This window comes from Varanus komodoensis, unplaced genomic scaffold, assembly GCF_004798865.1.
Source record: "Varanus komodoensis strain SLA01 unplaced genomic scaffold, ASM479886v1 scaffold5, whole genome shotgun sequence".
Classification (NCBI taxonomy): domain Eukaryota; kingdom Metazoa; phylum Chordata; class Lepidosauria; order Squamata; family Varanidae; genus Varanus; species Varanus komodoensis.
In genome coordinates, this window is record NW_025336087.1 from 1,713,450 (window position 1) to 1,741,381 (window position 27,932).

The following is a 27,932-nucleotide window of genomic DNA, read 5'->3' on the forward strand; positions in this document are numbered from 1 at the left end:
GGATGTAACTCAGTAAACCTTGTGATGGATTAGTGCCCATTTTAAGCTAACCAGAAATTAGCAACTGTTGTCAGAAAACTCTATACATCCCACTCTGTCTACAGCAATTAGGACGCCTTTGTATAGACCTGCATTGTACTTTGGAAACATCAGCTGCTGCTCAATTAGCAAATCTGAATAGGAGAAGGGTTGTTTTAACCCAGGAAATGACACACAGTAAAGGCTTTACCTATTGCACACATCTTTAAAGATGAACGGAAATGTACAATCCTGGAGATTTGCTCCTTTTACAGGATGGCTCACTATTAGGGAACAAGCCATGTTTGCTTTAACTGAAGTCCATACAGTCCTGGAAATTTAGTCACGATGTCTCTGGAGGTGGGATTCAGTTGTAGATTCAAAGGTGCAGAAAACTATTTTCCCTTTAACATTCAAGCATGTATCTTGGTATGTACATGTACAGTTCTGAACAGATAAAGGAATCCTGTGTGTACCATACTGGACCTTGAACCTGCAATGGAGTTCTTGGGTGTAGAAAGCCCATGCCTATGCACTTTGCTGCTGGACTGGGAATATGTGTGCAGTTAGGATGTAGCTTTGTATCCAGGGATGCACCTGTATTTTGGAGCAGCTAACATAACATTCATCCATGCATAAGAATATGCCAGTGACTTTGCAGGGTAGAATTTAGCTAGCAAATGCTATAGCCAAGGTATTTAATTTCACAACGTGCTTGAATTATTCTTCATTTTCCATAGCATTGTTTTTGTGCATTGCCTTAGCAAATATATTCTTGATTAAAATTCAAATTGGATAGTTCTCAATACTCAATATAAAAGTAGCTAACTTGGTTCACAGGTGATGCCAAATTATTACTGTTACTTTACATGAATATCCTGTCTTTTTCTCTCTTGTGAGGAATGCAAGGTGGCTCTACTCCATCTCATTCTCACAACAGCACACATGTGAGGTGGATTAGGATGAGAGAGAATGACTGGTCGAAAATCACCAAGCAAGCTTTGTAGCTGAATGGAGAACAGAACCTGCATCTCCCAAGATCCCTGTTCAACATTTTAACCACCACACTACACTGGCTCTCTGGCGATTTGGCATTATGCATACAAGCAAGCTCAACATTTGGGCTTTCCTGCTTTCTCTTCCCATTGTACGCAATGATTTTGTCACTTATTTTGAAGATTTCAGCAAGCCATATTTTGCCATTTTGTTGAATGGACTGCTGTGACCATTTTTTCAAAATATTTTAAAAAATTGCTCCTATCCATTTTGATTTAGACTCTTGGCTGACCTCTGGAATGGGGAAATGGAACGATCAGAAGTAGGAAAAAGTGGAACTGACAGTTTTGTTCATCAAGGCAAAACTCTTTCAGTGCTTACCTCTGTGCAGTTCCTGTACAATCAGCCATATTTGTGGTGCAAAATTTGAGTTTCTGTCTCTATAACTCTTACAGAACAGGCAGACACAATCACAGATGATGGCACAATCATGCAAACTATGCTATGCTAATTAACAAATGCAGTGGAAAAGAAATCCAGGAGATGGAGTAAGTATTAATTCAGCTTTCTGATAAAATAACCCACTCTTGCCTTACTAAGTATGGACTCTGTAAAATCCATTCCATATATATTTTGCAGATTCTCAGGTGAAACATTGAGAATGTTCCACTGATACTATTGTTCCACTGATACTACTGGATTTTGCAAAAAATTATTTTTGACCTGTTTTAATTATTGAAATTGATCTGCACAAATTCAGAGTTGCATAAATCCATACTCCCAGTTGGGCACAAATGGCTCCCAATTACACGCATCTCTGGAATATGTGTATTTTTATGTGACTTGGGAAAAGCTGGACCACTGAAAGCCAGTGTGGTGTAGTGGTTAAGAGCATGGGACTGGGACTCAGACGATCTGGGTTCTAGTCTCCGCTCAGCCATGGAGCCAACTGGGTGACTTTGGGCCAGTCACAGACTCTCAGCCCAACCTACCTCACAGGGTTGTTGTTGTGGGGATAAGATGGAGGAGGAGATGTAAGCTGCCTTGAGCCCTTTGTAGGGAAAAGGCAGGATATAAATTGAAAAATGAAATTGAAAATGAAATGAAATATAGTGAGACATACAAACACACTTGAATCTGTTGAGGATAGCTGCCATCTCCCCATGCACTGCATATCTGACCAGGGCCTATACACTGATTAGGGGTGCACCATTGGTTGTGCCCATTACACCACATGCCTGGTCTAGCCCAGCATGAGGTCAACTCATAGAATACGGCTTTATGAAGATGGACCTTTATCTACGATTAAGTCTTAGTTTGACATATTACTGTTAGATGCCTTTATCATCACACATAACAGGGGTGATCTCTGGATGGTTCTGAAAGAAATGGGAGTACCTAGACATTTGATTTTCTTGGACAAGAAGCTTCTGTGAGGACATACTATGGAGAAGCAGAATGGTTTCCTGTAGGGAAAGTCATCAGACAAGGCTCTATTTCATCTCCCTGTCTGTTCCATCTGTATGCAGAGTGTATCATAAGGAAAACTGGATTAGGATGAGAGGAAGGAGATAAAATTGGTGGAAGACACATCAGTAGTTGAAAATAAGCAGACGATCTCTTACTACTGGCAGAAAGCAGCAATGACTTGAAATAACTCTTGATGTAAATGAAAGAAAACATTGCAAAAGCAAAGCTGCAGCTTATCATTAAGAGCAAAAACCTATAGAAGAATTACAGAATATTACTGTTAAGAATGATGTAACTGAATCTGTGAAAGCTTTTGTGTACCTTGACTCAGTCATCAATTCAAAGGGAGACTGCAGCCAAGAAATTCAAGGAAGACTGAGACTTGGAAGGGTAGCTATGAGGGAACTAGAAAAGATCATCAAATGCAAATTATGTTTCACTGGAGGACAAGGCGAGGAACATTCACACCACTGTATTCCTAATCATTGTGTATGGCTGTGAAAGCTGGACAGTGAAGAAAGCCAAGATGGAGAAGACTGATGCATCTGAAACATGGTGCTGGAGGAGAGCTTTGTGAGCACCCTGGACTGAAAGAAAGACAAACAAGGGTATCCTGTCCTAATGGCACATACCAAAAGCAAATAGCAGGGGTTGGCAGAGCCTACGGCCCTCTGCATGATTTGGTCTATAGCCACCACCTGTCCTAACCAGCATCACTAATGATGCGGGATAATGGGAAGTTTGGCTGTCTAAGATACACTATCCTAAAAGTTGCCTACTCCAATCCTCTTATAAACATGAGAGCTGAATTCATTCACTGGCCTCAAATTAATATCTATCTTTTATATACACATATTTGAACATGATAAACCAGGAAATCCTGGTTTTGTAACAAAGCAAAGATACATTTATATGACAAATAAAGTCCTTAAGTCTTCCAGATATTCCAGCACAAATGATGAAAACCTATGAAAGCTATCAGTGATGTGAAATCTATAATGGGATGAATCCACATGGAGTGAAATCATCGATCACTTGCAAGCATATATAAGAATACATGTTTGGCATAAACAGAAACAGACATAGCTGAGTGACTAATGGAAACAGTGTCAGAAAATTCAAACATTCATGAAAGTGGAGAGAGAAGTTAGTATAGTTGTAATTTTACACAGTGCCCATTCATTTCTGTAGATTACTGTGCAGGAAGTTATACTATAATTACCAGAATGTTTTACAGTATAAGCTAGTCGAGCATGAGTTAAAAATTAAAAGCACACTTACTCAATTTATTTCTGAAATTGGGCTTAGTGGATAGTGCTGGGAGGTGGAAGACTGTCAGTTATAATGTTCCATTCCCTTGGTTAGAAGCTATTAAAATGTCTTGACACAAATAGCTAAGAAACTTGATGGGAAATTGCGATCCTATCTCTCTAAGGTTTAATAAAATGAAAGTACTCAAAGATGAAAAAGCTATTTCCATATAAAATGATATTATGCTAATTGGCCCTTTGTGCACCTTGTCTTTTCTACAGTATATAAAATATTTATTTGTTATTAATCATAAGTATGATCAAACTGAAGGATAAGTTATTGCAATATTGCTTTTCTCAGGAGAGATAACCGGCAAGTTGGGAGATAAAGGAAGGAAATTTCCATGCACCCATTGTGGCATGCGTCTTCATTGCTCCTGGGAATTACAAGACTGACTGTCCTGGGTGTTGTGCTCAGACTGCTTATGTATCTGAATGTCCATTACTATTATTATTAGTAGTAGTAGTATTACAGCATTGCATTTATATCCTGCCTCTTATTCTTCTTGCAAGGAATCCAAGCTGGATTACATAGTTCTCAGTCACTCCATTTCTCAGGAAGGCTGGGTTGAGGGTCTGTGACAGACCCAAATATGTTTGCTGCACACAAAGAAGGACTGTGGTACCAAAGAAGGTTCTGATGTCCTTTCTTCTACAGGGTCAATATTCTTGCACTCTGTGACTGCCTATGAGCAGCAGCATAATGAAACATACTGGCTTGGTTTAGGGTTAGGGTAGGCACACCAATTCTTGACTGTGTGTCCCCTTCTAGGAGAAGTCACCTCTTCTTTCCTCCTCCAATATCCCAAGACTGATGCGATCTTCCCATTGCTCTGATCAGCAAGGAAGGAGTGGTCTGCAATGGGATGACTGAGGGGGACAAAGCCATCACAGTGTGTGTCCATGTTGAGGTGGGAAATGGCCAGAAGGTCTTTTTCTCTGTAGAGGCACCCTGCCTTTGGAACTTGCTTCCTAAGGAGATGTGTCACTCTTTTTTTGATGCCAAGTGATTTAAAAAGAAACTTCATAGGATGTTTTGGTAATTGATTGGTTTTAACATGTTTTATCTGTCCTCGCTGCTGCCTATGTGAATTTTAAATGCCAGATTGTATGTTATATTTTTAACAGCTTTTAATGCTTTCGTTAGATGCTTTAATGTTTAGTTTAATTTTGATTTGATTCTGATAATTTTTCAATCCTTGCATTATTATAGTTGTTTCATTGTTTTAATTCAATTTTACCTGCGATTGCTGTTATTATCAATTGCAAGCTGCCCAGAGAATCTTACCAGCTGCGGGTGCAGCATAGACATGTAATAATAAAATAAATAAATAGATGTCACAGGCTGGTGTTTTCTCAGATGTGCATGTATATGTGTGCTTTCTGAGCCAGCACTGCAGCCCTCAAGGATAAAATGGCTACATTCCAGTGATTTAGGGATAAGTTCACACACACGCATTCATATATTAATGGCTGCACCATCCAGCCACACACAGACTTACTTTAAGCATTGCTAACTTTCCCCATTGATTGCAATGCATCAATGTGAAGCATAACTAAGCTGGAATCTAATATAATGCCTTTATGGGAAGGTGGTTTACACCTTTCTGAAATGGCACATCCATGATGAAGAAATATTATTTCCACACCACCCAATGATGAGGGATCTACATGTATGTGTGAACTGGCCTTAAGGAAAAGGCTGCCAGCAGGGCCTATAGAGGTATGGGATGAATAACGGAACCTGGTGATGGATAGGGATACAGTCCTGGTCTGCTTGGCATTTTGAAAATTGCCAAGCTCTCGGATGAAAAGTGTTACAGCTGCTGTATCTGCCGTCAGATCCAATAGAAACATGCAGATGTACTATCTTGTCTTCATCACCTTCCTGAATCCAGTATCGAGTAGCTAATCCACATTTGTTCTCTCCATATGTATCGTATCATGCATTTCTACTCACCTCCGAAGTAGGAGCCATCTGTCAACTTCATCTCTTTACTGGATTTAGTGATAACACCAGCAACCCCATGCTGAATAAAGTACATCTTTTTCCCCACAGCCCCTTCGCGGATAATGTAATCTCCAGGTTGGAACACCTCAAAGCGCAGCTTGCTCAGCATGGCCGTCACGAAATTCGGGTCAGCATTTGCGAACAGAGGCATTGTGGCAACCAGCTTGCGGCAGTTAAAGTTGACGATCTCCTGAATTTAGAAGAAGATAATTGGAGGTATTATAAAGGTGGAAAGAATTAAAACAGAAAAGCCTTGAGGTACAGAACCACAGAGCAAGACTAGCTTAGGGATGGATGAATCCACTTTTTCACCTCCCACAATCATCGCATTTTTAAAATGACAGGTTTGTTCCATTCCATTTCTGTATATAGTTGTGTGATTTTTTTAAAAGGCTGAATTAAAATGTGTACACATTTTCACCAGCATTTTCATATGCATACAACTTTTTATGCATTTCCCTAATATATGCCTTTTTAAGCCATTTTCCTTAATGTATGCCTTTGTAGTGCAAATTTACCAGTGCACACATTCTAGTATGTGTTGTTTGATTAGAAAACTGCATTGCAAAATTCAGACATGTATGAATACTGAAGAAACAGTGTATTCTGGTCCACATTTGGGAAGTGCAAACCAGATTGATTCATATCACAACACAAACTGAGCTGGTTTAGCCATTTAATAACTTAAAACTATGCATACACTGTAACCTAGCAGAGAAACCTTCACAGAAAGGCTATACTGCAATGTGTCGGCACTGCTTTGAATACCGCAAAGCAAAATTTTGATTCCGACTCAGGTGTCATCTCCCCACTCTGCCCTGGATATGGACACCGTGCTAGGATTTTTCAAGAAATTTTACCTTAATGGTCCTTGCTTTGTAGAACTTGTTACAAAAAGAGAGTGGGGGATTGAGTATGTAAGAGCAAAAAAAAAAAAAAAAAACAGGCAAGATATTTGGGAAAACTCCCCATAATACTGGCAGGTGTTCAATCAAAACATATATCGTGTCCTAATTGTTGGAGACAACAAATAAACTATTTCTGCAAACACAGTGATTAGCAACAAGCAGAACTTGCTTGGTGGTGGACAATGATACCATGCAAAGAATTTATTAAAATAAAGGTGTGCAAGCCTAAGCAAACTTACTTGAGCGGGAACCTATGGAACTCAGTGGAACCAACCTCTGAGTACTTAGGGCTGAGCTAAAAAAGTTCTTTGTCTGTGTGTGTGCACATGCGGGCATACACACAGCAACAGTAAACGATCTTTGACCCCTGAATTTCTACCCCTCCCCAACACAGGCTGAAGCTAGCTCAAGCAAAACAAAACCAGAGACCATTCCCCCACTCTTGACTTAAGTTTTTGCTGTAAAGCTCCTTGGTGCACCAGCACAGGTCTCCTGACGGCTGAAAGCATTCAAGGGCTCTCTGCTAGCATGAAAAAGACAGGACTAGTGTGCATCCATTTTAAAAAGTGAGAGGGAAGTACTAGAAGAGGTTGAGCCACTGAAATGTAAAAGCTATGCAAGTGCAAAAGAAAAAAAGGTGGGGAGGGAGTCACAAACTATTTGCCATTAAAGAAAACTATTCACACTGACTCGTCTGCTGCTCTGAACTTCTCATCCTGGAAGGAAGCCCTCAGAGAGCCATAAAGGATTCTGGGACATGTTCTGTGGTATACAATCCATTCAGTTCAGCCTCAGATGGCTGGGTGCAGCCTCAGATGAACTGAGAGCAAGACATTGCAGCTGTATAACTACATGTCGTCGCCAGTTGTCTTTCAGGGAAACGCTTGCCCTTAGCTTCCTTCTTATTTCAGGAAGCTTCTGAAAAAGTTACAAAGAATCCCAGCATAGTCCCAAACATGGTTTGAAAAACACTGTGCTTAACAAATTTGGTGAAAGCTTAAGTGGAAACACTGCAAGCAGTCTGGGGTGAATTTTCCTGTGTATGACAAACTAGAATGGATGAATGCTGTGTAAGAGAACATGCATTTAATTGAAATGTGCACACATGTGCCTCAAGGATTGTGTCCAGCACGAGTAATTCAATAACTGATTCTGTTCATGAGGGTCTTCTTTTGCAAAAAATCTGCCTGCTGACCAGAGCAAGCAACTTGCTCAGAAAAGAAGCAGTAAGCCCCAATGGAATTTCATCACCTCTGAAAGCTCTGTTTTTAAAGCCATGAACAAGCAGCGGAGATTACTTCTGCTTTTCCTAGTTTGTAGATAAAAGTAGTCTGGGAGTGATTAATATGTGATGATGCCTGCAACCCACACACTAGCTAAGTGGAAGCTCTGGGATTTCAGTCATTTTAGGCCTTTTGCCTACTGGTTGGAGCTAAAGAGGCATAATGGTATGAAAAGCGAGAAGAAGTGCTTTGGCAATGATTTTTGAGCCTGTCATTTTGTTCAGATCATTTGGTGGAGGGGAGGAATGAAAGCTCCAATGATGAGGCTGGGGAAAGGGGAAGTTCTGAAAAACTTTCTCTTTGGAGCAGGGGTTCCATTTTCATTTTTAGTAAGAAGTGCCCAAGACATCTTATTTCTGGTTGGTTGTTTGTTTGCTTTTATCCTACATATGCCCCATGTGCTTGCGCAGCACTAAGGGCTTTTAGTACAGAAGCTTTCAGTCAGTAGCATTTCTGGAGACAGCAGCACACAGGAGACTGTGTGACACCATACAGAACTGTGGCTGGGCTGCAAGCTTTGCTGCTAAGAGCTGCTGAGCACGGCCCTGTTCACAGAGTGTCTGAAAAGCTTCTGCCACGTCCTCAGGGCTCTAAAACCCATTGAGTCCATTCAGCCAGGAAGAATTCCAAGTACAGATTCCAGCATTCCTGATGGTGATGGAGGGTCCCCAAGGATACTCAACAGAAACATTTTTTTTTTGGTTACTGGCAAGGGTGTCACATTTGCAGCACTGGCAAACCCTAAGTACTATGCCAGCCTTCTCACAGATTCCTTCTCCTTGTCTGCACATAGCAATCCACGGAAAGGCAGAAGGGAAGAAGAGAACTGGGAGTTGGAATAGTTAAGGACTGTGGGAGCTGGAATAATTAAGGGCTGTGAGAGATTCCTACAGGGCCTGAGATTTTAGGAAACTCGGAGCTTGAGCTTTCTTTGTGAATTCTCCAAAACATGGAAAGAGAGGGCCATTACAAATTCAGGTAGAATCCCTTTACTGCTTAATGTATTTCCTGAACACTGGGAAATTTATTTATTTAAAACATTTATATACCACCTATTTCACCCATGGCTTCTCTGTGTGGATTACATGAGACAATTAAAATACAATTATAAAGCAATGAAAGAATGGCATAAGATAATATAACACCTGATAAAATTGCATTAAATTAATATAACTGGAGGTTTATGCAGTGACTAATGGATATTAAAATGTCTTTTAAAAATGTCATCTATGAAGGCCAATACCTTTATGTTTCATCATTAACATGCCCTTCTATCTACTTCACACTCCTAACCTTGGAGGATGGAGCATCTTTTCTCTCGCTTTACAGATAGTGAGGCCGGGAGAGTCAGGCCAGGAGAGCGCTGGGCCCACTCTCCATCCACTGCCTCTCATGACAGCTGGGTAAGTACTGTTTGGCTCAGCCTGGTAACCAGCCAGTACCACCAACTTCTTCCCACTCCCAGGACCCACAGCATGTGCAGAGAAACTGAGAGGAGAGAGGCTGGTTTGGAAAATGTAGAAGCAGCGGCAATCTCTCTTCCGCCCTCTAACTTTGCCCACAGCTGACACCAAGTGCGATACAGAGTGACACCATGCCAGGTGGTAGAGAAGGTGAAAAGCAGCAAAATATGTAACTGCAGCTAAATTACAAGAGGGCAGGACAGGGTGTAGAGTTTGTGACTTTGAGGAATTACAACCACCAATGGGGGGAAGGATAGGTCCTGAGTGAAAAAAGCATGAGTCGGAGCAAGCCCAAGAACAGGAAGGGTGGAAGAAAAGGACATGCAACATGGGGTTCTTTGCATTTGGTGCTACGTCCCCAGCTCCTAGGGAGAAGACTTCCCTCACCAAATGCTATGAACTCTGTATAAAATCCTTGCTTCATACTTCATCACAAACTAAAATTCACCCCAGTTTAAGAAGAGGGCAACGCTTTGTGGGAGGAACTTGGAAAATTGAGGGTAAGAAATATTATTTCTTGGGATTAAAAGCGTTACAGCAACTCTCCCCAACTCGATGGCCTTGAGTTCCCATAATCCTCAGCCAGGTTGGAGAAGGTCACATTAGAGAATGCACCAGAAATCCTCTTTATAAGCAAGGGAAATTTATCAACATTTGAGCTGCTCTACACTGACTACCCTTGGTGGATCTTACAGAAAGCCAGTATAAAAATATATGCAATACATATATAGAAAATAAGTATCAGAATGGAAGCAGTAAAATAAAAATAAGATAAACACCATGAAATAGAAGGAATCAGTCTTGGCAGATAGGAATAGACTATTACAGGAAATGTACAGAACAGTATGTCCAGGAACTAGAGCTAGGTTGACACCTTATGCATTACTTTTTTTTTCTGCCAAGAGCTCTTCACAGTTAACCACTCCTGCTGCACTTGATATTTTTCTCTCTATTACATTCAGAGGGCTGTATAAAATCTGATGGCATCACATCATCCTGATAAGGACCTTGCACTTTGCTGTCCTGCTGGCATTTGTTGCATTACGTTTGTAAGGTCCCTTTCTATTAAAATTACATTACACTACTTTCTAACATGTAATCTTATATATAAACGAAATCTTCAAGTCTATATAGTTCATCCAGCTGTAATTTACTAGAAATTTTCCTTAAATAGTATATTTGAGAAGAAGCTTCCTCAACCATGTGCCCATGGGTGTCTTGGACTACATGATTTAGAATCCAGCATTCTTCACTGTGGCCCTACTGGCTGGGACTGATGGAAACTGGAGATCCAGACATCTAAATGGTACCGGGTTGGGATCAGTTGCTTTAGAATCACATTGTTTCTATCCTACAAGGTACTTCATACACAGTGAAGACTAAATACTATATACATTTAGCTAATATTCTTTAGAGTTATTATTCAGAATTAGAAATATCAAAATTACTATTTCTAGAAAGCAGAATTAGAATCATGCTGTTCTTATATGATGGTAGCATAAATCTACTTGGACATCTTTCAGTAAATTATCCTGTATATGCCATGTTAGAGAAGAGATTTAATGAAAGTTTTTTACTGCAAACTTCTTGTCCTTGCGCTTCAGGGGAATTAGGAACTGCAGTGAACATCTTAATTTCTGTTGGGATATTAGGAGAGAACTGATTAAGCCTCTATTATCTAAGTTGTCTGTCAGAGACAATTTGCTTTATGTATTTTATCGTTAGTCAATGCTATCTCGGTAGTTACTTGAAAAACTTGTCATTTTTTTTATAATACAATTGAGTTGAAAGCCCAGTTAACATATTCATGATGTATCAATCAATAAGCCAGTCAATGCGTTTATTTGGTCCATTGACCTTTCCACTAGTTAGTACATAGATTTCATCTAGTACGGAAGACTAAATATATATGTTCATTCTGTAGTGCAATAAAGAGACCCGACTTTTAAAAAGTATTTGTTTCTAAAGCTAACATTTTTCTCACAGAAATGGCATCTAACATGCAGTCTGTGTCACTATGTGTTGAATCAAATCCAATCATTTTCAGTACTTGTGGACTTCATGGGACATATGAATGTAGTGATGTATTTCAGAATATTTCAATGTTGAAAGAAACATGAGGTCTGCAGAAAAATAGAAACTAATGGGTGATTAGTTTGGGGGATTGCCATTAATATGGTGAGGATAGTTCTGATAAGGATGGTTAGTACTTGGATGATTCAGATAAGGTACATCCTATCTAGCAAGGTCAATTCAGAATATTATAATTGTTATGATTATTACACTGCACTTCTATCTTGTCTTTTTTCCTCCCTCAAGGAAACCAAGGTGGCTTGGATTGCTCCATTCATCCTCACAATAACCCTGTGATATAAGTTAGGCTGCAAATGAGTGACTGGGCAAAAGTCAACCAGTGATTGTCACGGTTGAGCACAGACTAGAACTTGGATCTCCCAAGTCCAGAGTCCAATACTCCAGCCATCACACCCCACCACATCTTTCTTTTAGCAACTGCTCTGCCATCTTTCATATTTTAGTTTCCAACTGGTCAAGATTATCAGACAGAAGAGACTGATAATGAGAAGCTTAAGGCTAACCTTGTGTCATGGATCACTTAAGCAATTAAACATCTGGACAACTGGACTGCCTGCTCACCACTAGGGTAGACATCCTAAGGGTGAGGTTCCCCCCCCCCCCAACATAATCCTCTTATCTCTCTTCCTTTCACTCGCCATGTATTTTCACACTGTGCTTCAGTACAAAAACTGGGATGTTATAAGAAAATCAATATAATGATTGAAATATTTCACAGTTGGCTAAGAAACATTCAACACTTTTGCTACATAAGAGCAATGCCAAAAAAAAAGGAATACATGTGGTATAGTACATAGATGTGTGTCCTAACTGGATTTAACTGGAAACCCTATGTGCTTTAGATATAGGTAAGTAAAAGAAGCTTATATTCCAAATTAATGAACAAAACAGACACTGAACTTACTAGTCCATGTGAATCTTTAGTTGAAGTATTGTAAGAATTGTGGTACTACTGGTAGTACCATTTAGTAAGTTAGTATGGTGCCAATTTTTGATGTATTATTTTCTGTGAAATTTCATGGGCTATAGAATTTTTCAGAAACCATCCTTCCTTCCATGTGTTCTTTCTCCACTTGCCTTTCCTAGCTATTGTTCCCCCAATTTTCTGTTGTCTTCCAGAAGGTGGTGAATTCCACTTTCCATGCTCAACTGGCAGATTCATTGTTCTTTCTCCATTTTTTAAGCATCTAAAAGGAGAATTCAAATGAAGCAAAACCTGGGCTGGCTAATATACAGGCCTATAGCCTGGCATGCATTCAATAGTGAAGAGCATTTCAATTCTGGTTCTCTCCCTTCACCTTATAAATTAATTATAAATTGCAGATGATTTCCATATGAAATAGACTGCTCTATCTTAGTCAAGCAGTGGATTCAATTATTACAAGCAAGTATGTCTCTTAATCACCGCTTCTGTGGATGAATTTAATTCCTGTTGATTGTATAGCACTTGAGAAGCCTCTATAAGACCAGTCTATGAGCCTGCGACCCAAAGATGTATATACCATCCAACAAACAAAATGCGATCTTTCTACAGTGGAAAGGATAAACCTGTCCTGGTCTCAGCCAAAGCAGATTTATGGCAGACCTTGTGAACTTACTGTCCAAAGGATTGATGTGAAGATGTCAAAAGTCTGAAGATAGAGTGTGCTTAAAATTTCAGAGCTTGATAAATGCTGCATTGGAGCAGAGGTTTACAGAATGATCACAACTACAGCTTCATGCTAACTGTAGAAACCTATTTGCTCTTTAATCATACTGGTAAAACTGTGGGTCTGCAGTGGGTTTTGAACCAGTGACCTGAGGGTGTCTAGCAGGCATTCTGCTTATGCATCACCACCTAATTCTGGCCAAAGAAGGGGATTGCAGGGAGATCAGCCAGGAAACCCTACTTAAACCAATAAACCAGCATGAATCGAGTGATAAAACCAGATACTGTGAAAAGTTCTGGATCAGCCATGCTCACATGTTCAGACCAAGGAGATCTGCTGATACCCGAGTAAAATTAACCAAAATTAAAAGGATGCCTCAGCATGACATACCACAGGGCATTACAGGCAAAACTGCCAGCTATTATATATTTTTATCTGTTGTCCTATCCCAGCCTTACCCAACCTAGCAAACTTCAAATGTGTTAAACTGCAAACAGATTTGCAGGTTAATGAATGAATTAATGAATTAATGCATTCATTCTAGGTTGGTATGGCCAAAGGAATTATGGGAGTAGCAGACTGGCACACTTAAGAGCCAGTGTGGTGAAGTGGTTCAGAGTGCAGGGCTGGACTCGGGTGGTCTGAGCAGCCAGGGTAATTTTGGGCCAGTCACAGACCCTCAGCCCAACCTACCTCACAAGGTTTTTGTGGGGATAAGACTGAGAAAAGTAGGAAGAGAATGATGTAAAAAGGTTGTGGGTTCTTAAACAAAGAAGAAAGGACAGGTGGGCTATCAATCTAATTAATTAATTAATGATAAGAGGCACTAGGTTGTGAAACACTTGACCTGTGTGGTAGGAGATTCTGTAATTTCTTTCTCTAATTACCTGTAATTCTACAGAGTCTGGTGCTGGGCAGACTCTGAAACTATGCCAGAACACTGTCAACTAGAAGGGAACCTGGGAATATCTTCATACTAAAATGGAATTCTAGAACTGCATCTCATCCAAAGTCACCAGGGGAGAGCAGGGGATGGGATGCTCTAGGCCACCATGGCAAATGTTCAGGGATGAGGGGCATTGTGGTTGAGAGCCAGTGTGGTAGCTGGACAGGGACTTCAGAGATCTAGGTTCCAGACTTCACTCAATCTTGCAGCCTACTATCTTTGGGCCAGTCACTTTTTCACTCTAACCTACCTCCCAGGGTTATTGTGAAGAGGAGAAGAACCTAGTATGCTGCCTTTGGTTCCTTGGAAATGGAAGAGAGGAGGGACAGTGTAATAATAATTGTTGTGCTCTGTGTTCTTAGGAATACTCACACAAGATATGTGTAGCTTCTGTAACAAAGCTCCTTTTTCCAACACACAAAAGGCTGAAACGATGGAGGTTATATCCCAAATACCAATTATGTTCTCTGAAAATGAAGTGTCCCAATGTTCTATATTCTGCAAGGAGACATGATCTGTATCTATTTTCAGCCAACATCTTCTCACACTACTATCTAAAAATAGGCCAGCTCTGAACTTTAAATAATGGCTCAGAAAGGGTATTAACCTCTTTCTCACAAGCTAGGTTTGCCAGGCTGCTGCTGCTCTCAGCTTTACAACTTGAACTGCACAACTGCAGGCATATCCTACCTTTAAGCGGCAACCAGGTTATAATTTTCCCCTAGACTGATCTGATCTGCACTGCTACTGTTAACCTACATATAAAAGTTTTGTCTCAAATGATGTGAAGAATACCTTGCTGGGTGGTGGGGCATCATTTCTTAATGTTGTAATTCAACTAGGGGGAGCATCATTTTCAAAGTGGATACCCTATTTCTAATTGGCAATATCTGCTTTTATGGATTTTACTGAAATGTGTTCTTATAGATTATTTTCTTGCATGCTTTCTGTTGTTTTTATCCTGTATGCTAGTAGATGCCATAGATAGATTCTGATCAAGAGGTATTTCCCTATTACATTTACACAGTGCTTTTTTTGTAAAAAAAAAAAAAAAAAGTGCCTGAACTCACCTCTTGGGGTCAGTTACTCTACACACACACAAACGTAATGGTCGCAGCCGGCAGTAAGCACTGAGTGCGCGACCACACGACCGATCCCAAGCTGAGCAGCGTCCCGAGCCGAACAGCGCCCTCCCGAGCAGCGCCAACACACACGCAGCCCGCAGGCACTATTTTAATGCTTTTTGCTGCCGACCTGCTACACCCAACAGAGCGATTCACAATCACATGGAAAAATTCATCAAAAAAAGGTGCCGGAACGCTGTTCCGGTGCGTTCTATGACAAAAAAAGCCCTGCATTTACAAATACCATGAGCTGAAATATTGCTTGGATAGCAAAAGCTCTACTCATTCAGGGAAAGGTGCTTTAGGTCCATAGTGATGACCCAGTTTATTTGGGAATTCTATCCATACGGAGGCCATGCAGGTAACAGCCCTCCACACTTGAGGAACACATTTCCCCTAAATGTCAAAGTTACATTTAGCTATCATGGGAAATGGCCATCAATAGACTTTCTCGGGGCATGGCTTGATTCTAAACCCAGTTAAATTGCTTCAAGTCAAATTTCTTTTGTCTAAGTACCTGGATATTCTATGAACACTTTTTCATGAATTTACTGTGCTTAATTCATCAGGTTGGATCCAATGCTTCTATTCACAGAAATTCGAGTCTGGAACAGTTCATTGTTGAAGTGAACTTTTGGTAAGTTTACCATGTACGTATAGAATATACTTCTACATGCACATTTGTCCAACTACCAAGCCATGAGAAGTTTCAGGGGTTCCAACACTTATTTGGAGTTCAGTTTCCTTAGAAGGACTTTACTGGAGGCTTGCTATGTTTCTGTGATATGGGGTTTATTTACACGTATGGAGACTGGACATAAGAGTTCAAAACATCAACACCCCAACAAATTCCTAATCCCCATCAGGTGTTTAACATGACCCAAAATTCAATAAGATTTCCTGCTTTGTACAAAGTCATATCCTTGCTCCCTTTTCCATTTCTGACACACCTGCCCATCAAGGCTTAATTTACTCTCAATGATCTGTGTTGTGTGCTGTCAGCCATTATGAATATACAGAGAAATAGAGAAACATAGCGAGTCAGAAGGAGTCTCCTAGGACATCTAGTCTGACCCCCAGCTCCAGCCAGCTCCACTCATGACATGCCTACCATGTACATGTCCAGCCTATGCTTGAGCACCCTCACCAATGGGGCTTCAACCACCTCCCATGCAAGTCCACTCCATACCCAAACTGTCAGGAAGTACTTCCTGGCATCCAAATTGAACCTTGGTTCCTTGAGCTTTGCTCCATTGGAACATGTCCTGCCCTCCTCCACTGCGGAGAACAGGTCTCTACCCACCTCCGTGTGACACCCTCTCAAGTATGTCGCCAACAGATCCCCCTGCAGTCTCCTCTTCTCCAGGCTGAGGAGACCCAGTTCCTTCAGCCTCGCCTCATGCGGCATCCCCTGCAACCCGGCCACCATCCTCGTGGCCCTGGGCTGCACCGATTCCAACCCGGCTATGTCCTTTTGTTGTTGTCGTCGTTAGCTACCCTGAGCTGTCTTAAGGAGATGCAGAATATATATACTGTATCTACCAACAACAAACTGCTACCGATGCAGTTATAGATACTTAGACATTTATTTCATGAGCATCAGCTCTTTCACTATCATCAGAAATCTTTTGGAAAGACTTAGGTAGTTATAATTTGATAGGGCATTTCCAGTCAATATTTGGCTTCACACATTAGCTGACTGAGCCATCCACAGTCTGGACTGATATTCTGACTTGTCAGCACACACCAAGCTTGAGAATTTGTCAGGTTGACTGCAATATTTTTCTTTTTTTTTCTTTTTCCCAGCAGTCCTCATCCTCTGTTCATTTTGAAACAGAAAATACAATTTGAAATCTTCCCCATAACAGTCTTGATGGGATGGCACATGGAAATGTATCAATTCATTCAATGTATGAAATTTAGAAAGGCTGTTCAAATCCAGCAGACTTTATAGCATGTTATGCATCAGGTCTTTATGTTTCGCTGTTAACAATTGACTCTGTCTTCATCTCCTTGGCTGAATGTTTTAAATGGTTTTTATGAAAAATTTACTTTTAAGTGTAGTGGTGCTTTTCTATGTTTTATTGTTACAGTTACTTAGAAATGTTTTAGTAAGCAGACACAATTTCTACCATTAGTTTATGGGAAATATTTTAAAAATTGCTGAAATTGCTTCCATTTCACACAGGTGGAAGCTGAATCATTCAACCTGTTAGATATACTTTACCTCTTGCATGCCAAATATTTTGGCCTGAACATTCTGAAACGCTGGTTACCTAGCGTGTCTAAGATGGATGGCACATGGATTTAGGTGCCTTTTTACGTTTCATAAAACAGATTGTAAAAGGGGCACAATTCAGTAAAGGATCATACTGGAAACAAGGTTTGTTTGAAAAAGAGCACTTGCTGACATGCTTGTTTTGCAGCTTTTAAGTCTAGCTGTGTTATCTCCATAGGACGGATACCATGGAGCAAAGAGTCTTTGCGATGAGACGTATACCGAACGCCTTGGGCCATTCGATCAGTGAGCTGGCCAGATATAATGATGCTGCTGGGGAATAATTACGTGTGTTCTGGAACACAAGGGATGGGGTCACTGTCCTTTCCTCTCTTCTCTAAGTGACAGTGTCCTGTGGCAAGCACTAGGAGTCAAATCAATATGTTGCTGCAAAGTTCAACATGGTCCATTGGTATTTGTAGTTTCAGGGGTTTGGGTGCTGTTGATATTCTTGCCAGAAAATGCTACTATGTTTAGTGAATAGATAAATAAATATACATGCTAATATGCGTAATACATATGCATGCATGGCTATGCTGATCTCTCTCTCTCTCACACACACACACGGACAGGGAGGAAGGGAGGGAAACAGACAGACAGCAAATCTAGCTCTCTGCAGCAAAATGTTGCAGTGTATCCCCATCCTTAGAGAGACGCATCCTATAAGAATTCCCTGCTCTAGTTAGCCTACTTAGGTGGCTGCATTTTATTTCTAGACTGCTAGGGATTCAGTTACCTGTTCGAGAAAATCACACACACACACAGTCACACAAACCAGATCTTGTATCTTGCTTCAGCAAACTGTCTAATGTCTGTCATTAAAGACTACATCTCCTCATTATGATTTTAATACAATTATTTTAGTATTAAATACCTGTGTGTGGTCTCAGCTCACCATGATTTAGCAATGTTGAGAGGTTCCAAGAAATGCCTTTTATGCTGATCAAAGTAATTGCTGTGAAGAAGAGGGGGTAATACAAACCTGAGGATATTTTGTTTTCTGGCACTTCCAGTCAAACAAAGTGTCCCCTGTTTCCAAATGTCTCCTTGTCTAGACATTTGTTTTGGATATGCTTGCGCATTATGATGATCTGATTCACTAAATAAATCTAAGAGAAAAGTGCCAGGTTAAGGGTCAGCTAAACGACTCAAAATATCAATTTAAAACCAGTCCATCCATGCAGAGTGAGCAACTTCCAGCAGTTTCTTGGCTAGCAGCGTTTCACTGAAGATGGATCAGAAGAACTGCATAACGGAGGCTGCTTTTTCCTGGTTGTGTGCTTCCAAAAGTGGAACAAGTTGAAGTCTTGAAACAGATTCAACCTATTTCCCCCTTCATGTTTGCTTTTCCAGTTCCACAGGGCACCATCTTCTTTTTATGTCAGCTGTTCTAAGAGGTCTATATTTTTACTGAAATGATTTTACTTGTTTAAACTTTTTAAAATTCTCTGTGTTGGAATTTTACATGGCACTTCGTTTTATTTTTCTTGCATCCATTTTGATGATTGTATATATTCTTTGGACTGCTGTGAACAACCCTGAGAGCTGTGGCCATTGGGAGTTAGAGAAATGAAAAGGCGGCGAGAGGGAAGTAATGGCAAATATGGGCAGTTACATTACCTATGGTGTTGGTCCTATAATCGAAGAGCATACTTATGTCATGATTTCATTCCCTCCCTCCACTGTTTGAAAGCAATGTTTCCTGTGCTCAGTCAGAACAATCAGAGATCACCTTCTAAAGTATGACTCTGGTCTCAAGTAACTTCATTTATCCATCAATCATGCCTTCTGCCACCATTCATACCTTGATCCTGTGATTAGCTTTTCCTTTCTGCAACAGAGTGGCATAAACTCCCCAACAGAGATAGCTGTTGACTGTCATAAACCTTTGCCACAACTCAAAAACCGAATGAAGTGCTTGATGAAGAATGGCATTTAAAATGATTTCATTAAGTACAAAGATTGAAAACAACTGAAATCACAATATAATTTCAGTAAAAGCAACTGTGGCCTGCCCAGGGTAATGTTGCATAATAATTTCCATTCTATGGCTCAGATTTCCAGCTGCCCACCTCTTGCAGAAAGCATTTATTTTTATGCTAGAGTTCTTTTAAAAATGTTTTCTTTGAAATGATTGTTAGCATACTGAGCATTTTTCTAGGTACTGTCTAAAGTACGATTTGTCTCTTCGTGTGCAGAAGCAATAAATGTTTGCTATTTGATAAACAGAAAACTTACTTTGAAAAGGTCAAAAATATAGCACTGAACACTCCTAGATATGGAAGTTTTAGCATTTGTCACTGCATATTAGATCTTAAAATTAATGAGCATGACATTTCAATAATGCTAATAGAATATGCTTGTCAACAAAGAATCTATTCTGTGGCAGCCATTAGTTAATTAACATGCCGAGAGAAATGACCTTGTCCAGGCTGTGAAGACCATGAATTGCTGGATAAATACAGATTTTAATTTTAGCCCACTGGAATCCTTGCTTTTCTCATGTGTGCACGGGCTGGGGGTGGGGAGCTACACTGGGTTAATCTGGGGGAAAGAAAGGATGTAACAGCAAAGCTGAAGCTGGATTCTTTGCATCCCTGTAATGTCCGGTTTGTGCACCAGGTTAGATGTTCTCCATCTTCCATACTGGCTTCCACTAACATGCCATCGTACCTCCTTCTAGCCATTAATATCAGGGGCTCAGCTGCATTCTCAGTCAGCAGACCACACCCAAATATATATCAGAAATTTACTTCAGCTCATTTCTGAATCAGTATCTACCCAGTTTGTTGTTTCTAGACTGCATATACTCTCAGATGCAATCTGTCGTCCAAGTCTGCATACTTTGCAAGCTTGACCAAAAGAAGTGTGCTTAACAGGGGCAAGCATATGAAAAATGTGTACTTTTAGAAAATGCACACACGTATGCTTTAATTAATGGGAAAAGACTGTGTACATTTCAAACATGCACACAACTGATGTAAATGTTTGGAAAAACAGACATAAATATGCATAGATGTTCATGTGAAAGGAAAAGAAACAAAGAATACTCATAAATGATACAGATTTGAATCACAACGAGCTTCCAGATGGAATCTGGAACACTTGGGTGAGCTTGGGTTATGCTGATTTGCACATTCCTAACCAGTCCCCATAAACAAATTCACTCTCTTGGCTGATTAGCTGTACACAGTACTGCTGGTAAGCTCTACAGCTTGTGACTTGAGCTTGCGTCCATCTCAAAGAAGAGATCTCTGCATGTTTCTAACTTCCTCTCTGGCTCAGATTGGCAAGAATAACCTTTCCCAGATGATCATGCAACTTTGCTGAATCCTTACCTCCCTAAGTGGGTCGTTGAGCTCATTGAGAATGCTCTCCTCATCAAAGATCTTGCCTTGGTAACGGTGCTCATAATAATCATGGATCTTCTGGCGCATATCGGCAGGTAGCTTATGAAATGACATGTACTGTTCCACTTGTTTGTACTAAAAAAGGGAAAAAAGCAAAAATTGTAAATGCAAATATCTCAACAACCAGGTGATGAGCCACATACAATGAATTACTAACACCGTGAAAAAAGAAGAGGAAGCTAATCGATGGCTAATAGCAAAGGCAGTGAAAAGATAATAACTGAGGTTGTTTCTCCACAGCTGAGAATCTTCCATGTGGTATGCAAATAACCTGAAAAAGGAGTTTTGCCAGCACCCTCTAATACTATATATTTTTGCTATATAATCCAGTTTACAATTTTCATTTAGCAATGTTCTGAGTGGAGAGAAGTGGACTGCACAGGTTCATGGAGGAGCAGGCTGTCAGTGGCTCCTAGTCTCGCTTGCTATGCTACCTGCATTCCCAGAGGTGGCCGCCTGCGAACACCAGTTGCTGAGCTTGGGCAGAAGGAGGCCTTGCACCCATCCCGGGCAGCTGGTCTGCTACCGCGTGTACAGACTGCTGAACTAGATGGGCCTCTGGTCTGATCCAGCATGGATTGTCTTATATTCTTACATTCACACGTAGTTACAGAACCACTACACAATACAAAACAATAACATCATCCATCGATGAATGTCCTATTTGATCCAGTCATTCAGCACTAACCACAATATTTGAATTTCTAGAATTATTAGCTGAACCACCTCCTTGGTTTCCCAACATTTGACCTTCACAATACCACAGAGGGCATTATATTCCTTTCCAACTCCATTCTAGTTAATTGCCTCTGCATAAGCCCTTTGTGCTTTTACTGACAGCCCTGCCTCTTGACCAATTAGAGAGCTAAGAGATTCATTCTGACTCATTTTCGCCTACTTAACTTTTGCATGAATGAGATAGGCACCAGGTATCCTGTACACGGATCTGTAACCTTCCAACACCTGTACAAATCTATTTGCCCACCACTTATTTATTTTACTGCACTGTGATTTGAGTAGTCCAAACCCCAACTTTTATGTGCAAATAAATTAAAAAGATTTCATTCATATTTACTTATTTCAGTGTTTATTAATGCTGCCTTTCAGCAGTAACCATTCCAAGGTGGCATGCAAGTTATTAAAAACAGAGAACTTATTATAGCATAATATTAGTAGTGCATTATAATTTCATTTTAATTATAACTATCAACCCAATCTATTTTCTTCTCTTGGAAGCATTTGAAACAATTAACAGCATATAAAATCAGACAACAAAAAATGTTAACTTAAAATAGTAACAGTTAAATATAGAGCCCCAAAATATTCCTTCAAACACATTTCAAATTAAAAATCTCTATGGGGCATTTAAAAGATGAAGGGATATTTTCATTAACAAAGGGCTACCACCAAAAATGCTGTGTCATCAATGCCTGCCAGTCTCAATAACAGGTCCAGAATGGTGGCCTCAGATATCAATGTTAAGGCCTGTGCAGGTTCTTATTGCTGGTGGGCCATCAAATAACTGGGACCCAAGTAGTTTAAATACTTAGAAGTATCCAGTGGTGTGTTTTATGAAGCCCAGAAATGAGCTGGTGGGTAATGTAGCTAGTATAGTCAAGGTAGTAGATGTTTCAGCAGCTTGAAGCTCACAAGTATGTGAGCAGAGTGGTTTCTTAAAGTTCATCAAAGAAGACAATCCTTTCCAAAACAGATGACAAAAGAGGACACTGATTTGCACAAAAATGCCATATGCCGCTTTATAGATTAGCCACTATTAATATAAGGATTTTAGGTGCTTCTACTAGAAGCAGTCAAATCTCAAAAGACTATTGTAAATATTAAATCTAATTTCCTATATTTGCATGTGCTTCCCTGATTGTTTTACTGAGGGTCAGTGAAAAAATCCTTTAAAAAAACCTCTCTCCATCCTCTGAGGCTATGTAGCTTAAACAAAGCAGCTTAGCCCTTTTGTTCAAGGCCATTCTGTAATTTACCAGGGAGGGAAAACCCTGTACCTAAATTGAACATGACTCTGATCTCCCTACATATAAGATACACACACTATATGGTAACTAAACAAACTAACCTACCTCCCCCCCACCCCCGCCCCGCCCCAGCCCTGCTAAGTGTTAGCCTGAATCCTGGAATTATTTCAGGATTCTCCAACCATCCATTTTCTCTTAAAGCATGTATTTCTAACCATTCAGTTGTCAAGTGAACTTTGAAACTCTGAGTGAGAAAATGTCAGAGGAGTGCAGAGCACAGCCTAACCATCATATGCATTTCCTTCAATTTGTGCAATGACACATAGGCAGTGAGATCACACATGATAGTACTTTCAACTTATAGGCTTTAGTTTTGCTTGGTTAATTCTTCCAGCACCCTCTGCTACAGTATTCTCCAAATTCATTAGTGATTGCTACAGGTATAGATAACATTAAAGTGTCTAGCACTGAAATGATAACATAATTCTACCTTGACTATGGCTTTTTCTGTGTACATACTTGCAGATCAGATCATTTTAGCCAACTAGTTTTCTTGTTGCTCAGTTGCTTTCCTCTCTCCTACTTGGGAGGAAATTTGAATACATTTTCTTTATGAATAAGAGTTCTTACATTTTTAAATCACAATTGTATGCCAGTTTACATAGTCCTATAGCATCAAGCATAAGATTACACCCTAACTGTAGTATTTCTACAGCACTTTAGAAGTTCTTCTTCTTTTGATTGATTGATTGATTGATTGATTCCATTTCATAGCAGTCATTTGCTGAAGCTTTCTGGGTGGTTTACAACATGAAGCTTAAAAGTATAAAATACAATAGACTCATAAAATCAAAAGTCTAAAACAGAATAAAATAAAGTTGTCATGAAGATGAAAACAAGAAGCAATGCAAAGATCAAAATGACAGTGACACCCTTGTTAACGCTGATGGGGTAAAAAGCCTGGGGAAATAAAATGACCTTCTCCAGATGCCAGGGAAAAAAGGAAAAAAGAATAGAATAGTGCAAATGCTAGAAGGTACATTCCACAAACAGGTGCCACCACTGAAAAAGCCTTCTCAGTTGCTACCCAGCTTGCTTTATTTGGTGAAGGCATCTGAAGAAGGGCATCTGAGAATAAACTTAGGCTGTCTGCAAGTAAATAGGGGAGAAAGGAACCTTCAGGCAACCTCACCCAAACAGATTAGGGCTTTGTAGATTAATACAGAAGGGCTTTGATTTAGGGTACACTTTGATTTAGAGTAAATCCCATGGCAGGATTTATTCTCTGCCTGAGATCAGGCAGGTTCCTAGCATGGATTACTTTAACTGCAAGCCACAGAGACATTTGCATTCTTGACTGCCCACTGGTCAGCCTCCTTAGGCTATTTATTATTACATTTAGGTCCTCCTTTCCTCTGGTGAGGAACCCAAGGCTGTTTACTCAGGCCTCTTCAATGAGATCACATTGCTCTTAACATAGTTTTACTGGTTTAATGATTGGTTATATAATATTTTATCATCACTTTCTCTTGTAGACCACTTTGTATGTATTTTAAATGGGAAGTTGGATAGAAATCTTCTGAAATAAAATAAATAAAATATATAATGTTTTGTCAAGAACACCAAGAGAGGTCTTGACTGAGGGGACATTGGACCCAGCAAATTACTGGGTCATCATGCAGCCTCCCAGCCACTAATATGTCCTTTATCTCATTCAGCATTTTATCAAATATGCACAAAGTGTTTGCAAGTGTTGATACTGAAAAGGAAGCTACCAACTTCACTGGGACAGCTTCAGTGATGGCACAGGTGGTGTGAATTCCTTTCCAGTTCTGTTTGGCACCATTGTGAACAGGTGCACTAAAAGAAGCAGAGTTTACTTGGTCCAAAGAAGAAAAATAAAAAAGATATGTAGTGAAAGAGCAAACTTACACTTCTACATTTTTCAGTCATTTTCAGCAGTGCCATAAAAACCTTGCTCTTTTCAATACCCTGCATGGTAACATTCATTTTCATGTTCATACCCTATTCTGTCTATGTAGCTCTGTGGATTCATTTAGAAATTTTCCCTGATCAGACAGGATTGCCATGTGCTTAGCACATGAACAGCAGCAAGCACGCGACAGTTGCTGCTGAACAGAACTGAAAAATATGTTCACATAATCCATAGTTAAGGTATTTTAATTGTTAATATTATTTATTTTATTCTTTGGCCAGGTTGACTTAATTTATATTGTTTTATAGGATTCTATTTATTTATGGTTGTGAGCTGCCCCGAGGCTTCGGCGAATGGGGCGGCATAGAAGTTCCCTAAATAAATAACTAACTAAATAAATTAAAATAAAATAAAATATCCCATAACGTAATGCTCCGTGTGATGTAGTGAGTAGAGTGTGGGACTCTGTAGTCCTTGTTCTGGTCCCCACTTGGCCATGAAGCTCACTGGGAACTTTGGCCTGTTATTGTCAGCCTGATGTCCCTCACAAGATTGTTGCGAGGATAAAATGGAGAGGTCAAAGACTGTGTGCCGTCCCTTGAGTTCCTTGCAGGAAATAAGGTGGAATCTGAATATAATAAATAAATCCAGTTTAAGTGCTAAAAACTGGCTATAGGTATGTGCTATCTACTGGATGGGGAAAATTAAAATGACCTCATGCACTGAATTTAGATCACATCATTTGATTGTATAAAAAGCTTATGCCAGACAAAAAATGTTTAACTTCTTCAGAAAATTTCCTCAAACTTAATTAATTTCTCAATCATCGCAGCTGAAAGGAACAATAGTGAAACATTTCATATAGTGGTTTATTGAGATGTAATATTTAATTACTGACTAAAATTTAAATGACATAAAGCTTCTTAGTAAGGTAATTAATATGCATGGGGACGTCTGGGTTGGAAGAATGAGTAAGCAGACATCACAAGTAAAAGATAATTTATAGACTTAAAAATAACAATTGTATTTCTCTCTGTGGCAACAAAGGGGAGGGCATCCAACCATCTTTGACAAATGGGGGCATTTATTATTAGCTTGGCAATTCTAAGTGTCTAGGCCCTGGCAAAATAGGGAGCATCCAAGGTGAAACAAAATGGCATCATGCTGTCTAATGTAGTTGGCTTATATGGGCAGATCAGCTTTGGTGCCAGGTGCACAGCTGAGTACAGAGCAAGCTTCAAAGGTTGCAAAGAAAGGCTCATTCTGCTCGCATTCATCTTCACAAGGCTTAACATTTTCGCAGCCATATTTTATACCACAAGTCAAAGGATCAACAGCAATAGCCCAAGGCTGTGATTTCTCCAGACTGCTACTCATGACGCAGCCCAACCTGCTACACCACATTGGCCTTAAAGTGCAGGCAGGTTCAAGTTACCGTCAAAGTGCTCTGACTCCCACAGACATACCTATTTTCCACTTCGGACGTACCATGAAACTGTGATTAACTGGAGACCTCCTGGGTTAATTGTGGCATACCAAGAAAGGAGGAGGAAAGGAGGACAGGGCTGTGGCAAGAAATTTCATGGGTTTGTATATTAATGCAACTTCTCCAATTTCCATTTCCCTGCACATGAATGCTATGCTGCTTCCGGCTTACTCTGTACTTTTCAGAGTTTTGCCATGCAATTAGCAAGTCCAAAAATGTTTCCCAAAATGTGTATTATAGGAAACCACACACACAGAGTGCAATATGCAATTTATTGTAAGCTGGCCTGAGACGTTCTGTGGGGGACAGGATAGAAAAGCTTTTAATAAATAAATAAATAAATAAAATAAACACATATATATGTGCCTGTGAACGAGTATGCAAAAATGTATTATAATAGAAGAAATTATTTGGAAAACTGTGTATATTTGGAAATGGGTGTATACAATGCATACATTTTGAGAAATGTCCTCAAAAATCCACATGAACTATTGTGTGGATTGTTTAGCAGGGAAACAGACTGACATACCCTTTTGGAGGAGTGTATTTAATGTCAGAAAAATGAAAAAAATGGACAGAATCAGTCTTGGCATATTCATCCATCCTTCACTGGAAATGTAAGTACAAATCTCATTTATGCTTGGGACTTTGGGGCAGTTTCTCCAAGACATTCCTGGCTTAAGGAATGGTTCATGACACCAATACTGTGCCCAGGGCCTGCTTGTTTACCATCATTTTATATGCTGGATTCAGCAATTCAGTCATAGCATCTTTAATTCAGACTTTCCAGGGAAGTGGACATTGACATCAGCCTACTAAACGCAGTTTACTAACCACACTTGTAGTTTCAGCTCATAGTTTTTAAAAATTTAAACCACAGTCTAGACCACACTGAACTACATTATTAAACTTCGGTTTATTAAGTCAGAAGCCTACAACCAAAGCAGTCCATAGAAGACTTCCGCAGTAGTGTTCTGCCTTCCATGCTCAGTATCTGTGTAGGGAAAACAACCTTCATTTGCACAGCACAGTCCCAGGAAATCCTGATTTCATGATTTTTCTAAGATTTACCACATTATTGCGCTTTATGAAATTCTACCATTCCACCACCTCCTATCCCAAATTTAGGGAGAGCCATTGTTACACAGCTTGCGTAACTGTCCTGTATCACTGAGACCAGCATGGGATAAATGGCAGACTGACATAGTGAGTGACTGCAGATGTTCTGATACAAGCTCATTTCACAAAGGAACTGCCTACTTGCAGAAGAAGTGTAACATCAGGGTGACTCACTCACAAAAGATCACAGCTTCTCTTCTGTGAACTGGAAAATTGAAAACTGCAATTTTCTAGTTCATGGAAAATAAAGAGCAATCTTCTGTGGATCTCTTGCTCCAATGCTACACTGCTCATTGAAACAGGCCACTGCTTTGAGGCCGTGTTGTGCAACCGGGGTTAGCTGGATAATTGCAACTAAGTCAGTCCAAACTACACGCTCTGCTTTTTCTTTCTCTTGAACAATTGTAAACAACTAATTTCCTCCCTTATGAGCTTTACTGCATGCA

The 27,932-nt window shown here is 40.0% G+C and overlaps 1 protein-coding gene across 1 annotated transcript in view; it reads right to left on the reverse strand.

The window, feature by feature from the left end:
• Positions 1 to 27,932, reverse strand: part of HCN1 (hyperpolarization activated cyclic nucleotide gated potassium channel 1) — a 204,912-nt gene that overhangs the window by 23,467 nt on the left and 153,513 nt on the right. Inside the window, exons 5-6 of the mRNA XM_044446426.1 lie at positions 20,889 to 21,035; positions 5,755 to 5,995 (exon numbers count right to left, since the gene is read on the reverse strand). Coding sequence (XP_044302361.1) covers positions 5,755 to 5,995; positions 20,889 to 21,035 — 388 coding nt within the window. The remainder of the gene's footprint in view (positions 1 to 5,754; positions 5,996 to 20,888; positions 21,036 to 27,932) is intronic.